This window comes from Nerophis ophidion, linkage group LG25 (genome assembly GCF_033978795.1).
Source record: "Nerophis ophidion isolate RoL-2023_Sa linkage group LG25, RoL_Noph_v1.0, whole genome shotgun sequence".
NCBI classification, from domain to species: Eukaryota; Metazoa; Chordata; class Actinopteri; order Syngnathiformes; family Syngnathidae; genus Nerophis; species Nerophis ophidion.
In genome coordinates, this window is record NC_084635.1 from 16,806,222 (window position 1) to 16,823,229 (window position 17,008).

The following is a 17,008-nucleotide window of genomic DNA, read 5'->3' on the forward strand; positions in this document are numbered from 1 at the left end:
CTGAGGCTATTGTAGGCTCTACAGAGTGCGAGACAACACACTTTTATGAGGACAGTGGGAGGGACAACACTGCCATCTTTTGTGTTTTTGTGGAACTACAACAACTTTTGACTACCTCTTTGAGGAATAGACTGAACATATTATCTGTCTGCAGCAGGTCTTGAACTAGAACCTTTGGTCCTTAAAGCAAAGCTATTGCTGCTCTAAGAATAGTTCCACAATAGTCACACATTATAGATGAATCCTGAACAGGCACTTCCACCCCCGTCACAACAAGGCTCAGAAACCATTTATTTAAATTCACAACAGAAAATTGTCATTCCCCAGTGAAATGATATGTATATATATATATGTATGTATATATACATATTTGTGTGGAGAGAGAGAGAGAGAGAGAGAGAGAGAATCAAACACGCAAGAGAGTTTGGACTCTTACCCTTCCAATCTCAGCGGTCCAGGACACCACAATGGTATTAGGGACTGTGGTGGACAGTCTGACCAAGGAGGTAATGTTGATGGGCCGGCTGGGCCGCTTAGGCTCAACACCGTTTTTGGTTGGAGGAAGATAACCCTGTAAAGTTACATGATAAAAGGGTATGGACATGTATTTTAAAAAAATGGAACGTAAGAGACAGGACAGGAAAAACCTGGAAATGGGTATTGGGCCCTCTTTACATTGAGATTGTTACTGTCAGTACTTAAAGCTGCCTAAAGACTGAGAGGATCAGACGCTCCATCAACTCAACTCCAAAAGATTTCCTTGAGTTTATGTCACACCTCAGTTTACTTAGTTTTCCCCACCTTAGATAGCATGAAATTAACAGTCAAAAAATATTTTCAAAGTTCTAACAATATTTCCATCCAACAGAAAAAACTTAGCAAACACATGATTATGTACCAGTGCTCTCTCTGGTTGTCTGGAGTTACAATCATTTTGGTTATGTCTTTTTCTAGTACAAGAAATGTACTGTCGCTCTCTGCACAACAAACTCCTTCATATCAATCTACAATATAAATAGTCATGAAATTAAGGAAAACGCATTGAATGAGGTGTGTCCAAACTTTTGGCCTGTAATGTATATATACTGTACATATATATACACATGTATGTATATATGTCCCTATATATATACAAGAAAATAAGTTTGTGAAAACCCTGCTATTTTGCAAGTTCTCCCACTTAAAAATCATGGAGGGGTCTGAAATTTCCACGGTAGGTGCATGTCCACTGTATGAGAGATAACCTAAAAAGAAAAATCCAGAAATCACAATCTATGATTTTTCAACAATTTATTTGTGTGATAAAGCTGAGAATAAGTATTTGAACACCAACATTAATATTTGGTAGAGTAGCTTTTGTTTGCAGTTACAGAGGTCAAACGTTTCCCCGTAGTTCTTCACAGGAGGGATTTTGGCCCACTCCTCTAGATCAGTCAGGTTTCTGGGCTGTCGCTGAGTAACACAGACTTTCAGCTCCCTCCAAAGATTTTCAGGTCTGTCATCTACAGTATGCTCGCTACTCTGTTCAGTTTGCACGCCATTTAGCTTCCTCATGGTTACCGCACTCCTTAGCTGCTAGTTTTTCGCTCCGTTTGTTACTTTTTTTTTGTATCTCGCTGTTTGGCAGGAACAGACAGGTGTGATTTTTCAATGATTGATTGAGTAAATTAATTACCATTGTTGGTACACTATTTCGGACAACCACATAATAAATAGCATCATTATCTCCATAAGACCCACCATAATATATAATGACTATTAGTACTGCCATGTGGTGTTATCAGCATATTTTCAAAGGAGTGATTTATGAACAGACCAAACATGGTGTTTTCACAGTTTCTCCACTGTATATGTTGGTGTCAGTGTTACTCACCGGCAGGTTACATGGCTTGCCATTCACTTTCACACACAAACTGGGTGGAAAATGATCTTCCTGAGGACAGCTCGTCTCTGACAGGCAAAACCGCAATTGGACTTGAACTGAGGAATCACATTTGGTCCCCGAGATGTCCCTTTAATTATAAAAGAAAAAAACGAATTGTACCAGCATGATTCATTTATAAATAATTTAGATCCAGGCTTGAACAGAATGACTTATTGTTTATATTACATGGAACTGCTGATCTGCTGGACTTGCTGCGGTGTTAATGCAAAGGCAAAACACGTCTCCTGAAATCTCTGGCTGTTGTCTGAAGCTGCGGAAAAACAACAAAAAATGTTTAATAGAAATGTCCAATAGTTTACACTGTATAATAAGATAATACTGTATGTTGTGATTATACATGTATTTCTTGAATGTTAACAAAAGACAGTCACATCTGCATGGGTGATGTGTATACAGTGTGTAATGTCTGTCCCCTGCTGATGGACAAAATACCTATCCTACTTTGTTTTGCCACCCTTCTTCATGTTCTCAAAGTCTAATGTCATACACATGATGGTAATGGTTAGATAGTAGAAAGTTTGGTAATGCTGTTGTGCAAAACTTAGAATTTAGATTTGTTTGGGATGTTCAGGGTCATGTGCTTTTTTGTAAAAAAAAAACATTGTTTGTTCCGACATATAATTTTTACACTTCATTGTCCCGGTTTGCTTTAAAGAAACTTTCATCGGTCTTTCAGACGCTCTTAATGCAATTTCCCAGAAAGAAAGTGAATTATATTTTTGATTAATAGAAAGACAAATTAACCCCAAAACATGACACACTCGCTTACTCCACATTACAGTCACGGATGAATAAAAAGCCGGGTAAAAAAAAAAATCTGATTAATTATTGCCAGTATGCCTCGTTGGTCAGAACAGCAGAGCCAACTCGCCCTGTTCACAAGGATTACTCGATAGCAGGAATATGCTTTAAAAAGTGTAACGGGAGTCTCAGGCTGCATCCATTCATCGATTAATTCGATTAGAAAAAGTCCTTGATTTTTTTTGTTGCTTTGATGATATATTTCAGAAAGAAAATTGGCTTCACGGTGGAAGAGGGGTTAGTGTGTCTGCCTCACAATACGAAGGTCCTGCAGTCCTGGGTTCAAATCCAGGCTCAGGATCTTTCTGTGTGGAGTTTGCATGTTCTCCCCGTGAATGAGTGGGTTCCCTCCGGGTACTCCGGCTTCCTCCCACTTCCAAAGACATGCACCTGGGGATAGGTTGATTGGCAACACTAAATTGGCCCTAGTGTGTGAATGTGAGTGTGAATGTTGTCTGTCTATCGGTGTTGGCCCTGCGATGAAGTGGTGACTTGTCCAGGGTGTACCCCGCCTTCCGCCCGATTGTAGCTGAGATAGGCGCCAGCGCCCCCCGCGACCCCGAAAGGGAATAAGCGGTAGAAAATGGATGGATGGATGGAATGAAATACATTGTTCCCGCAAGACTGCTCCAATAGAGAGCTGTGCACCCAAGGAGCTGCACAGTAGGTCACGCTGTGGAGTACCGACAGAGATGGCTCAAAGAAGAGGAAGAAAGAAAGCAAAGAGAAGAGAAGAGGGAAGATAAACTGGCAAAGGTTTTGCAATCATTTAAATTGAAAAAGACAGACATTGTGGTGAAATGTTTGCAATGTCAAACTGAGTTGGCATTTCACAATAGCACTACATTAACGATGCAGCCCGTTGCCAGAAAGCATCCTGCATATTTAAGAGCAGCAAACAACCAAAGACAAGGTAAAAGACTATTTTGGTACATGGCGTGTTAGTAAATGTGTGTTAAATTGTTAAATACATTAAATACAACTTTACGTCCAGACATGATCGTTACCTCTGAGGCTTAAAGACACCTGATCATTCTGGAAGTTACGGTGCACTGGGAAGAACGTATTGAGGAAGCCAATAAGAGGAAACGCGCTAAGTCCCAGGAACAGGTGGAGGAGTGCAGGAAGAGAGGCTGGCGAACCTTCTATGAGCCTATAGAAGCTGGTTTTATGGGTTTTGCAGGACGCTGTCTGTACAAAAATCCTGAGTCGCTTGGGCTTTGTAGGGGCAGCAAAGAAGAGAGCCATTAGATCCGCAAGCGAAGCCGCAGAGAAGGCTACACGGTGGCTTTGGATTAAGAGGGCTGATCCGTGGACTGCTACTGGGATGCAAGTGGGGACTTGATCAACCCCGGCTGGGTCAACTGGGCGAGGGTGTATGATGTTGCGAGACCCGAAACACCCTATGACTCCAGGATACATTACTGTGGATGTGTCCCAGTGCGGGCAGCACGGTGGAAGAGGGGTTAGTGCATCTGCCTCACAATACAAAAGTCCTGAGTAGTAGTCAGGGTTCAATCCCAGGCTCGGGATCTTTCTGTGTGGAGTTTGCATGTCCTCCTCGTGACTGCGTGGGTTCCCTCCGGGTACTCCGGCTTCTTCCCACCTCCAAAGACATGCACCTGGGGATAGGTTGATTGGCAACACTAAACTGGCCCTAGTGTATGAATGTGAGTGTGAATGTTTTCTGTCTGTCTGTGTTAGCCCTGCGATGAGGTGGCGACTTGTCCAGGTTGTACTCCGCATTCCGCCCGATTGTAGCTGAGATAGGCACCAGCGACCCCAAAGGGAATAAGCGGTAGAAAATGGATGGATAGGATGGTGTCCCAGTGCATCCTTGAGATGTTTCTTGTACAGTCACTCAAACATCATAAATTATCAGTCTTTTTGTTTAGATTTTTTTTATCTATTATCTGGTTTGAGGCCACGCAGGTTTTTTTTTTTACTTTTTAATTTTTTTCCCCAACAAAATATAGAATGATGTGAGCATAGTATAAAAGTGCAAAGAATAAAAGCCATCCAAAAAATCCTTGTATATTTCTACTATTTTCCCTGAAAGAAGAATTGAGGCTACATCGTATTATTGGACGGCTGTATAATCGAATCAATTAAATACTTGATTCCTAAAATAATCAATAGCTGCAGCCTGACATGGTTACTTCTGTAAAATGTTTTGATTGTGATGCTGTTAAGTGATATCTAAAAAAGATCGATACTGTATTTAGAAATTAGATTGTTCTTTGTTTTTTTTGTGGAACCCAACAATATATTCACTTATTCACCAAGTCTATTAGTATTTGCAAAATAAACCATTTGTGATGTGCCTTTAAATTGAATATGCCAGTAAAAAAACTCTTGTCGACACTCTCCTGTTTCGTGCAAACACCTTAAGCATAACAATGAGTGCTGGTTGAAATGATCAAAGTTTAATTGCCAAGTGCATATCATGTTTTTAGAGGGAATAATTGTGTGCTTATAGCCAGTGGGTTGTTAATGTGAAACCATTATCAGGAATTACACCTTGGTGTTTGTTTTATTAAAACAGGTGTAATGTCAGCGAGTGCACGTCCAGTTCCACAGCACGTATTGACTAATTATGGTGCCAGTCTTGGTCCTCACATATCAAAGAGCTTTTTTATTCACTCTGTAATTACCTATAATACAACCCTTGCATATAAAACCCATAATGCAAACTGTACATTCATTTATCCATTTATCCATCCATCCATTTTCCTACCGCTTGTCCCTCTAATGCCTCTTTTTAACGGTTAAGCATTTTGGTGCCTGTGCAAAATTGAAAGTGGTGTGCTTACAGACTTTTCTTCCTCTTCTGCAACGGAGCTAAAAATAGATCTCGATCACTCTAGCTCACTCTTGCTCACTTTCGCTCACGCTGTCCTTGCATGCTTTTTCAAACTCTCACCCTCCCATCACATTCATGCTTCAAGTCACTCTTTCCACCAAACTGGATAAGCCAATATTTGTCTGCACTGAACCCTTTTCCTTGCACTCTACATTTGATGAAACATTCTTCTGCAAACTTTTATTCTAAAGACGGAACTACTTGATTACATTTTTTCCAATATCAATTCTGATTACAATAGCAACTTAAACTGTATTTCATATTTTTTATTCTAATAAAATAGCAACTTCTGTGGTGAATAGGACCAATAAAATGTCACCGACCCTGACTACTACTTGTGTGAGTACATATCCTCAAGGTTATAAAATCCCAACACCTTTGTGTAAAACACAGGAACAAATATGTTTACATGTACCCCTCTTTACAGTGCACTAAGAATCATGTTACACTAAAAATCAGTAATTATATCAGCATATTTTTCATGAACATTTCGGACATGACATAAAATGACTTGTTTTCTCAAACTCAATTTTCTTTTTTTTTTACAAAGAATGCCTTTGGTATTTCTTAAAGGAAATGAAACGGTCAAAGAAAATAAAACAACTTATGCAGTATTCAGGAACAGAAATCAATAGTTATGACAGGATACTACTTATCTTTATGATATATGTTGCAGTGGTCCATTAGGTTGTTTAAAATGCACATCACATCAAGCACTGCGTTTGCAAGTCCATAAACAAGTACTCTGTTTCCCATCTCTGCTGAAACACATCATCTTTCACACTTAAATTGACTTTTGGTGTCCGACATCAAACTTTATTTTTTAAAAATAGGATAGGATAGACTTTATTGATTCCACAATGGGGAAAATATGTGATTGTTATTTGGCTGTATACAGCTGCCAATTGCCTATGTGTGATCAATAATTTATTCTTCTAGATAGATATCGACAAGTTCTGCTAACAGCCTAGCCGTAACCTATTGTTATACACATCATTATTTCTATTTAGCAACAAATGAGCATGCGTCATTCATAATCAAACACTAAGATTATTTGCATGTATGTGTTGTCTATAAAAAGAAGTAAACAATAGTCCATTTTCCCATAGAAAAGGCTTACTATGTCATGTAACAGTATTGCCACAACAAGAGAGTGTTTTCAGATAAGAGCTGTCTTTCGGCTAATAGTTATTCAGTAAATTGCAAGCAAACATTTGAATTACAAGCATCCTGCAATTGGTTGGCGTAGCAAATGCCACAGTGAACCGCTTCAGATCCGAACAACAGATCTGGTCACTCGCTAACTATAGCTTGAGATGGACTTCACTTTGTTTTCCAACCATGGGAAGAAATAAAGTTAGTGTGAAAGCTGATTTGAGATATAAGTGTTTTGAGTGTAGAGCTCCATCATAGAACTAATTAAGCTCAAAAGTTGAGGTAATACTGTATATTATTCTTTTTAATAGTTGGTGGTAGGGGAAAATAATATCAGTGGTAATTTTTTTAAACCTTCCACACAGTAAGACCTGTTTTCAAATGTTTTTTCTTCCAAAACACCTAAACTGCATGTGATGTAAGGAAAACCATGACCTGTATTCTATTCATGTATCCTACTGAGAACCAGTGTCCTCTGCAGTGGACATTTGTGTTTTGCCTAACAGGGAATTTTTTCTTCGAAATGTATCCATCCAACCAATTTCTATGGCTTGTCACTTACGGAGTCGCGGGGGGTGCTGGAGCCTATCTCAGCTGCATTTAGGTGGAAGGCGTTTTACACCCTGGACAAGTTGCCCTCATCGCAGGGCCAACACAGATAGACAGACAACATTCACACTCACATTCACACACTAGGGCCTATTTACTGTTGCCAATCAACCTGTGACAAATGCAATAGACCAAAAAGACATGTCCATTGCAGAGGACACTGGTTCTTAGGAGGATATGGAGAACTATTCAGCAATGTATTTAGGAATGGATACTGAATTCAGTGCTTTCAAATGGACCAAACAAATGTTGTCAGTACAACTGGGTATCGAACTATCGATTCATGCAAAATCAAACGGTGCCATATTTCTACACCTTTGTTGCATGTGTCTTCACGTTCCGTATCGAACTTGGTCAGGCAAACAAGCACTCAAGCAGCACTTAGAGCTGACTCAGCCAAACAAAAAAAACGGGTGATAGTAAAGTTTTCGATGCCAACAAAGCAAGTATTTCTGATACAAAACACTCAAACATAGAGTAAGGCTCCACTTTTCAAAATGTGCTAGCTCAATGCTAATTTGCATTAGATTGATTACAGAGCTGATACTGATTATCATTAGCGATTTTATATGTCGATTTCAACACCTCCAAATGTGGTAATGAACTCCACAACTAAGATACACTTTACAATCAGACAGCTGGTGTGTATAAGTACAATATTTACGGTACAAACACTTTTATGGCGCAACAAAAGACTGCAGTCAGCTATATGGCAAAAACTACTCCCTGACTCTGTAACACATAATCTAAACACTATTGTCTTTAAGAGGGGGGTAGAGTACCCAAAAATGGTGCTCAAGCAAGAGTATCATTACTTTAGAAAATAATGACTCAAGTAAAAGTAAAGAATAGTCATCAAAATAATTAAACTTGAGTAAGAGTAAATAAGTATTCCTTGAAAAGCCTACTCAAGTATTGAGTAACTTGTAGCTATTGTTTATGGTTCTTGGATTTCTTGGTTATTGAGTAACTTGTGAGTAAATTCTGATTTATTTAGTAGATGTTTTAACTGTTCATGGACTACAATTGAAGTTGATGTGAGTGTGCACGTGTAAAACATAAAAATCATACACAATTTACTGCAGCATGTTTTGTTTAGTTGAAAGTGGAATTCTTATATGCTGAAATGTGAACATTTCTACTGGCACAGCTGACAGCACATGATATATTGTTTTTTTCTAGTTTGAAAGTAATCATTGTCCTCTCTATCACTCGACCCATCCTGCCCCCACTTTAAAATTGAAAAAACAGAATTTAGTATTAGCAAATTAGCAGTTCTTGGGTCTATATTAGGTCTGGTCTTCAGTATGAGCTAAACCAGGGATAAATTATTTCGTTCAATCTGCTCATTCAGCACAACAAAGCCCAGCTGGAGTTTGTTAGCCTAGTCGTGCCTTTGCTACTTTTCCCCCGACTTGAGTGTGCCACACACATGCAAACAGACTCGTACGCACACAAACACAAGAGACCCCTCTATTACAAACAAGGACAAAAGCCGAAAAATAAAATGACTAAAGGTCAGATCTCTTCCAAGCAGTTTTACACAAATAAATGAAACCTGTGTTACTTCCTCCCCACTAACAACAGTGGTGTGAATCATAATGGGCTGGCTCTCCTATGTATATGGCAGGGGAGCTCATTAAGGCATTCCAGTGTGCTTACAAGATTGCTTAGATTGGTGGGTTCCTCGGCTGGCAGCTTGTCTTATTATGGCAACGTATTAGTATACAGGCTGCACCAGTGGGCCACACCCAAGTCAACACATCTGCTAACAACATATGCAAGAGGTTTAGCAAAAATCTGAATTAGGTGGAAAAGAACATTGGTGTTCATTTTGACCATCAGACCAGAACAACACACATGCGGGGTAACTAACTGGATTTCAATCCGTCTAACCAGGCGCCTAATTAGACAGAACTATGCACCAACATGAACCATGGATTATAGTGGTCGTTTGGTGGTTAATGTTCATCAGTGAGCTCTGGACAGCAGCATTATTGGTTTTAAAGGGGAATTTTGCCTATCAGTCTCAATTTTTATGTAAGACAGGAACACATGTTTTTCTTTTTTTATGCATTCTAACTTCTAAATGCTAGTAGAAGACAGCTAACACTGGAGCCAACGGACGATACTCTATTCCAACTATAAAGCGCTCTAAAATCATCCATAAACCTCCATCGCTGGAAGTATATATGTAATGTATTAACATGCACACATAATAACATGTATTTACGTATTTTGGTCATTTCAAGCACACAGCGGGGTAATTATTTCATAGACGCATCGCAACGTTCGCTTTTCCCTTCAACAACAAACACTAAGCATCATGCAGCAGTATTGCAAAGTGCTGAACAAAATATACAACATTTAAAAAAATAAAATAATCACTTACTGTACAATGTCTGCTCTTAGTAGGATGCTGACTGATTGAGTGTTCATATCTTTCCGTTTAGATGAAGAATTAGTCATAATTCTATCAATGGGTTAAAAAAAAGTGCCACAAACTAATCTTTTTATGGCACAACCTTCTATTATGTAGGTGGGAGGCATAATTTATATTCTAGCAGTATTTACTTTTACTAGCTCAGAACTTTTACTAGCTGTAGCTCATCGGCTCAATATGACAATAGAACAGCATAGGTTAGTTAGCGCTCTGTAATTATGTAATCCAACTAGATGTCTGCGTTAGCGCTTACAATAACAATATCGCTAATACTTGTTTAGCATTCATGTCACAAGATGTAAATGAGTATTGTTGGCGGTTTTAGGTGTGTTTTAAAGGACTTTATGTAATCCCATTTGCTGCATTGTTATTCACCTCGTAATGGCCGTATTCTATGAATTAGAATGCATAAAAAAAAGAAAAACATGAGTTCTTGTCTTACATAGGGATTGTGAATGAAAATTCTAAAAAAAAAAAAAAAAAAAGTGCAGTTCCCTTTTACATGGCAGATTGTTGATGGGAACACTAGTTATAAAATAATAGGTGCAAAACTGACCAGTTGTAAAACCAGTACAGTTGCAGCCAGCTGTGACATGTTTTACCTCTACCAGGAGGTATATGTAAATCCTGAGTTTGTTTGTTTGTCTTCCTGTCTGATAGTTAGCAACATTATTCAAAAGGTTATGGCTGAATTTTGATGACAAACAGAAATAAGATGTCATAAATAGGATAAGGAAATTTTAGGGGAATATTTGGATCATTTCTACTATGTTACCTTACATTTAAATTATGGGGTTCAACTAACCCTGAGTCCATTATACATTTTGCTGGATGATATATTTTCCCAAAAATTAGTGCCGGTAAACAATATTATCTTATTATATTGAGAACAAATTAAGTAATACAAGTGGGAATCTTTGAAGACCTCACGATTAGATTATGATTACAATTCAGGAGCTACGATTCGATTAAAAAACGATTATTGATGGTTCTCGATTCTATGTACAAACCCCGTTTCCATATGAGTTGGGAAATTGTGTTAGATGTAAATATAAACGGAATACAATGATTTGCAAATCATTTTCAACCCATACAGTATTCAGTTGAATATGCTACATAGACAAGATATTTGATGTTCAAACTGATAAACATTTTTTTGTTTGCAAATAATCATTAACTTTAGAATTTGATGACAGCAACACGTGAAAAAGAAGTCGGGAAAGGTGGCAATAAATATTGATAAAGTTGAGGAAAGATCATCAAACACTTATTTGGAACATCCCACAGGTGTGCAGGCTAATTGGGAACAGGTGGGTGCCATGATTTGGAATAAAAGCAGCTTCCATGAAATGCTAAGTAATTCACAAACAAGGATGGGGCGAGGGTCACGAATTTATAAGCAAATTGTTGAACAGTTTTAGAACAACATTTTTCAACGAGCTATTGCAAGGAATTTAGGGATTTCACCTTATACGGTCTGTAAAATCATCAAAAGGTTCAGAGAATCTGGAGAAATCCCTGCACGCAAGCGATAATATTACGGACCTTTGATCCCTCAGGTGGTACTGCATCAAAAACCGACATCGGCGTGTAAAGGACATCACCACGTGGGCTCAGGAACACTTCATAAAACCACTGTCAGTAACTACAGTTGGTCGCTACATCTGTAAGTGCAAGTTAAAACTCTACTATGCAAAGCCAAACCCATTTATCAACAACACACAGGAACGCCGCTGGCTTCGCTGGGCCCGAGCTCACCTAAGATGGACTGATGCAAAGTGGAAAAGTGTTCTGTGGTCTGACGAGTCCAGTTTCAAATTATATTTGGAAACTGTGGACGTGGTGTCCTCCGGAACAAAGAGGAAAATAACCATCCGGATTGTTATGGGCGCAAAGTTGAAAAGCCAGCATCTGTAATGCTGAAAGGTCCATACAGGTTTTGGAGCAACATTATCATGGACGCCCCCGCTTATTTCAGCAAGACAAGTGTTACAACAGTGTGGCTTTGTAAAAAAAAGAGTGCGGGTACTTTCCTGGCCCGCCTACAGTCCAGACCTGTCTCCCATCGAAAATGTGTGGCGCATTATGAAGCGTAAAATACGACAGCGGAGACCCCGGACTGTTGAACGACTGAAGCTCTACATAAAACAAGAATGGGAAAGAATTCCACTTTCAAAGCTTCAACAATTAGTTTCCTCAGTTCCCAAACGTTTATTGAGTGTTGTTAAAAGAAAAGGTGATGTAACACAGTGGTGAACATGCCCTTTCCCAACTACTTTGGCACGTGTTGCAGCCATGGAATTGTAAATTAATTATCATTTGCAAAAAAAAATGAAGTTTATGAGTTTGAATATCAAATATCTTGTCTTTGTAGTGCATTGAATTGAAAATGGGTTGAAAAGGATTGCAAATCATTGTATTCCGTTTATATTCACATCCAACACAATTTCCCAACTCATATGGAAACAGGGTTTGTATTTATATACACGTTATATTTTGGTTTATTTTTGGTCTACTTTTTACCTATTGTTTTCACCATTTTTTGTGCCCGTGTGTGCATTATGCTTTTCTATGTTTTGTAACTGAACTACTGTGTATAACAATTGTCCCTGTGGATGATTAAAGTTAAAGTCTCTAAAAGTGTTCTTTTTAAATTCAATAAAATTCGAATTTTTATTAGTTTATTGTTACTACTGTAACTTGGTTAATAAATTTAAATCATCCTACCTGTAAATGAGTAAACAAACAATAAAAAAAAAAAAGTACTCTCAATTTATTATAGTAAAAATTGCACTTCAATAAATCCTAAAGTGTAGTTTTTTTCCCCAGATGGAAAAACTGGGACGGGTGTTTGCATTTGTTGTTTTTTGTTGCTATCACTTTCCAACAAATTAAGCATACTGGCTCATTCCGTGTTGATTGGCTCATCTTGTTCACTCGTTTAAAGCCAAAATACTGGATTTGCACATCAGACACATTTGGCTTTGCAATCATCTTTTTTCCTTCAAATTGTTACCCCGCTGTACTTCTCACTAGCGTCGAGCGAGGCTCTCTTTACGTGCATTTTGTGTGTTCACCTGGAGAGACAAAGATTGTGAATGTGTCGTAAATGGATGGATGGATGGATGTTTATTTCTATCCATCCATCCATTTTCCCATTCCGTCAAAGAACAAAGTAACAAACAGTGCTGACACTGATGCAAAGAGTTCACTATTGTTGTCCCGTTACCAATATTTTGGTCAATATGTACAGTATTTTGGTACTTTTGGAAATAAAGACAAAACAAATATCATTATTGGCTTAATTTTAGAGCTGTGCAGTATACCGGCATTACGAATTATATCAGTATACTTTAGAAAAACATTTATTTAAGACAATACCGCCAAACCGATATATAATATATTTTGAAGCTGCCTTTGATAGTTATTTCCGCCATTTACCCATGCTTCAATTAATTTTTTCACTTTGACATTCAGAGTACTTGGCTCACATTGTGTCAACACCAGCCGCGGGCCTTCACAATGCTTTGTTTTGATGGCGTGAAAGCATTCACACATATACGATTCTTTAAACAGTCCCATATCGCTGGTCCATACCAGATTGGATCGTAAGCCATATGCATGATTAACGTGGCTCGATACTTTTGACATGGTTTTATGTCAACAAGACAGCATTAGCGGAAAAGCAAGTTCAATGCAGAACATTTATTTTTTTACTACTAATAGCAACAACCAGCACCACGCTAAAATGAACTTGATATCATATAGGAGGCAACATCTCACGCACACATACGCAATGCAACTACGTGCCGTGGGATTTATGAACAACAAATCAATGATTGAAGTGAAAAGCTTTCAATCCAAACAATACCCTGTTTGTGGACGATAACATTTGACAGCCATTGAAGCACATTCAATGCCTTTATTAACCATCCATTTTCTACCGCTTATTCCCTTTTGGGTCGCGGGGGGCGCTAGTGCATATCTCCGCTACAATCGGGCGGAAGGCGGTGTACACCCTGGACAAGTCGCCACCTCATTGCAGGGCCAATTTAGTGTTGCCAATCAACCTATCCCCAGGTGCATGTCTTTGGAAGTGGGTAACATAATACGGTGAAAAGATTCAACAGAGCAGTCGTCAGAGCTTACAAACGGCCGCTGCTAACTGCTGAAGCTAACAAATACAGCTCAGCTGAAACCCTCGCTGACATCACATGGCAACAGACACCGCCTTTTAAAGGTGCGCACACTTCTCTCAACTTCATATGACATAAGTTGTTGTTTTTTAAGCAACAAATTAATTTCTTTCCCTAGTAACGAATTACATTTGTTAAAGAGTAATTCCATCCATCCGTTTTCTACCGCTTGTCCCATTCAAGGTTGCGGGGGGTCGCTGGAGCTTATCTCAGCTGCATTCGAGTGGAAGGCGGTGTACACCCTGGACAAGTCGCCACCTCATCGCAGAGCCAACACAGATAGACAGACAACATTCACACTCACATTCCGTTCGTAATTTAATTATTTTTATGGTTAAGTAACAAGTAATTATAATTAATTACTTTTTGTAAATACTTTTTCAGAACACTGGTGGTAACAGTCATGTGGTGTTGAGTTTAAACTTAACACTTTGCAGACTTTGTTTAAAATACCGATACATCATATATCGCCATGTTGCCTAAAAATACTGTATTAGTATTGATCCATATTGCCCAGCCCTACTTTATTAACATAACAATCTTATAACACTAAATTTAGTACAACAATAGCAATAAACACGCTGGCATTTTCTTATTGCACTCCATCAATTTTAGAACATTATAAATAAAATGAAATAATATTCAAATTACTGGACTTCTCTTTTTCCAAGTAAAAATGCACTAATAACCACAAACTTATGAAACTAGGTCCTTTACCTTACATTAGTTTACAGCGCTATTTTGACTCAGTTAATACGCTAATGATTGACAATGGGCCAACCAGCTCAATGCAGCAACTACTGTACATGTCTGTCTGTGGACTTCAGGGACGCAGATGGGATTTCTGAACTAGGGGAGACCAAGCTATCAGTGTGTCATGTGCATACTTGCCAACCTTGAGACCTCCAAATTCAGTGTGTGTGTGTGTGTGTGTTTTTGATTGATTGATTGAAACTTGTATTAGTAGATTGCACAGTTCAATACATCATCTCTACAATTGACCACTCAATGGTGACACCCAAATAAGGTTTTCAACTTGTTTAAGTCGGGGTCCACGTTAATCAAGTCATGGTGTGTTGAGGTGGGCGGGGTTGGGAGCAGCAGGGGTTTATATTGTAGCATCCCGGAAGAGTTAGTGCTGCAAGGGGTTCTGGGTATTTGTTCTGATGTGTTTATGTTGTGTGACGGTGCGGATGTTCTCCCGAAATGTGTTTGTCATTCTTGTTTGGTGTGGGTTCACAGCATGGCGCATATTTGTAACAGTGTTAAAAGTTGTTTATACAGCCATCCTCAGTGTGACCTGTATGGCTGTTGACCAAGTGTGTGTTGCATTCACTTATGTGTGTGAAAAGCCATAGATGTTATGTGACTGTATGGCAGAAAAGCGGACGTGATGACGTGCTGTCCTCAGGTCAGCATGCGGACCTGAGTGAGGACAGCATGCGAATGTTAAGGGGTGAAGGTTTCAGATGAGAGGGGACGCTAAAGACAGTGCCTTAATGGCACACCCCCAATATTGTTGCCTGGGTGGAAATTCAGGAGAAATTCGGGAGAATGGTCGCCCCTGGAGATTTTCGGGAGGGGCACTGAAATTCGGGAGTCTTACGGGAAAATCGGGAGGGTAGGGAAGTATGGTCATGTGTTAATAAATGTTATCATGTGTTAATAAATGTTAATGTGTTTATTAATAAAATATCAATCAATCAATCAATGTTTACTTATATAGCCCTAAATCACTAGTGTCTCAAAGGGCTGCACAAACCACTACGACATCCTCGGTAGGCCCACATAAGGGCAAGGAAAACTCACACCCAGTGGGACGTCGGTGACAATGATGACTATGAGAACCTTGGAGAAGAGGAAAGCAAAAAATATATGTTTTTTTATTCAGCAGTGAGCTGATAACAATAACTGTGCAGTTATAGCTTGAATTTTTACAATTGTGAATCTCATTTGCAAGTATTACATAGTACACTTTGTATGTAGTTGCAATTCCAAGATGTTAAAGGACAGTAGTGTATATGCTACGATGTGTTGCCCACTCAGAGATTAAGTTGAAATAAATTGAAGATGAAGTCTTTTATCGTGTTTGTACTGTAAGTATTGTACTTATTACACAACAGCTGTTTGATTGTAATGTGCATTTTAGTTGTAGTTTTCATTACCAAATTTTGAGGTGTTGAAATAAAGCTAATGCTAATCAATAGCAAGTCTATGACAAATCTGATGTAAATTAGCATCGCGATAGCGCATTTTAAAAACTGTACACGTTCATGCCTTACTGTATGTTTGAGTGTGTCCTACCAAGCATACTTGGCTTTGTCAGCATGGGAAATTGCAACATTACATTGAGGCAGTCTAACTTAGTCCTCTCTGAATGTTGTTTGAACGCTTGCTTGCTAAGTGTTTTAATTTGAGGGCAGATGTGACATAATGTGCCAAAAAGGTATCAAAATATTGATGCTTGATTTTACGTAAATTGCTACCTAGTAGTACCAACAAATTTCTGTTAAGAGCAAAAAAAAGTAAGGAATTCGGTACCCATCCCCATTTAAAAGTTCTGCATTCATGTACACCTTGAAAGCACAGCTGGCAGGTCTTAGAATTATTGTGTAACCCGTATCACTAGAAATATGAAAGGGACTATGTCAACAATGTATTTACCTGTCAGTCTTTAAACTTGTTGTGCAGATGTGGATGATTGTCTTTCAACTGATTCGCCAAGTTTGAAGTTTTGCCACATTTGGCGAGGCATGCTTTAAAGTGGCGCTTCTCGAGCTTCACCTTTCCTGTTTGCGTTGCAGCCAAAATACTTCCTTACTGCTCTTTGTGCACACGAGTACAAGTTGCCGCTTTTGTCATTTTTTCAGTCCCGCTTTCTTTCCACTTGTATGTTCTCTGTAATGGTTCACTCACCATGCACCCCGACTCATATTACTAGGAACATTGCATTTGCATGAAAAAATAAAGACTAAAATACATGTTTTGATTGGTTG

General features: G+C 38.8%; 1 protein-coding gene across 1 annotated transcript in view; it reads right to left on the minus strand.

The window, feature by feature from the left end:
* LOC133542916 (E3 SUMO-protein ligase PIAS1-like) overlaps positions 1–17,008 on the minus strand; it is a 173,406-nt gene that overhangs the window by 77,080 nt on the left and 79,318 nt on the right. Inside the window, exons 3-5 of the mRNA XM_061887176.1 lie at positions 2,111–2,195; positions 1,874–2,012; positions 437–571 (exon numbers count right to left, since the gene is read on the minus strand). Coding sequence (XP_061743160.1) covers positions 437–571; positions 1,874–2,012; positions 2,111–2,195 — 359 coding nt within the window. The remainder of the gene's footprint in view (positions 1–436; positions 572–1,873; positions 2,013–2,110; positions 2,196–17,008) is intronic.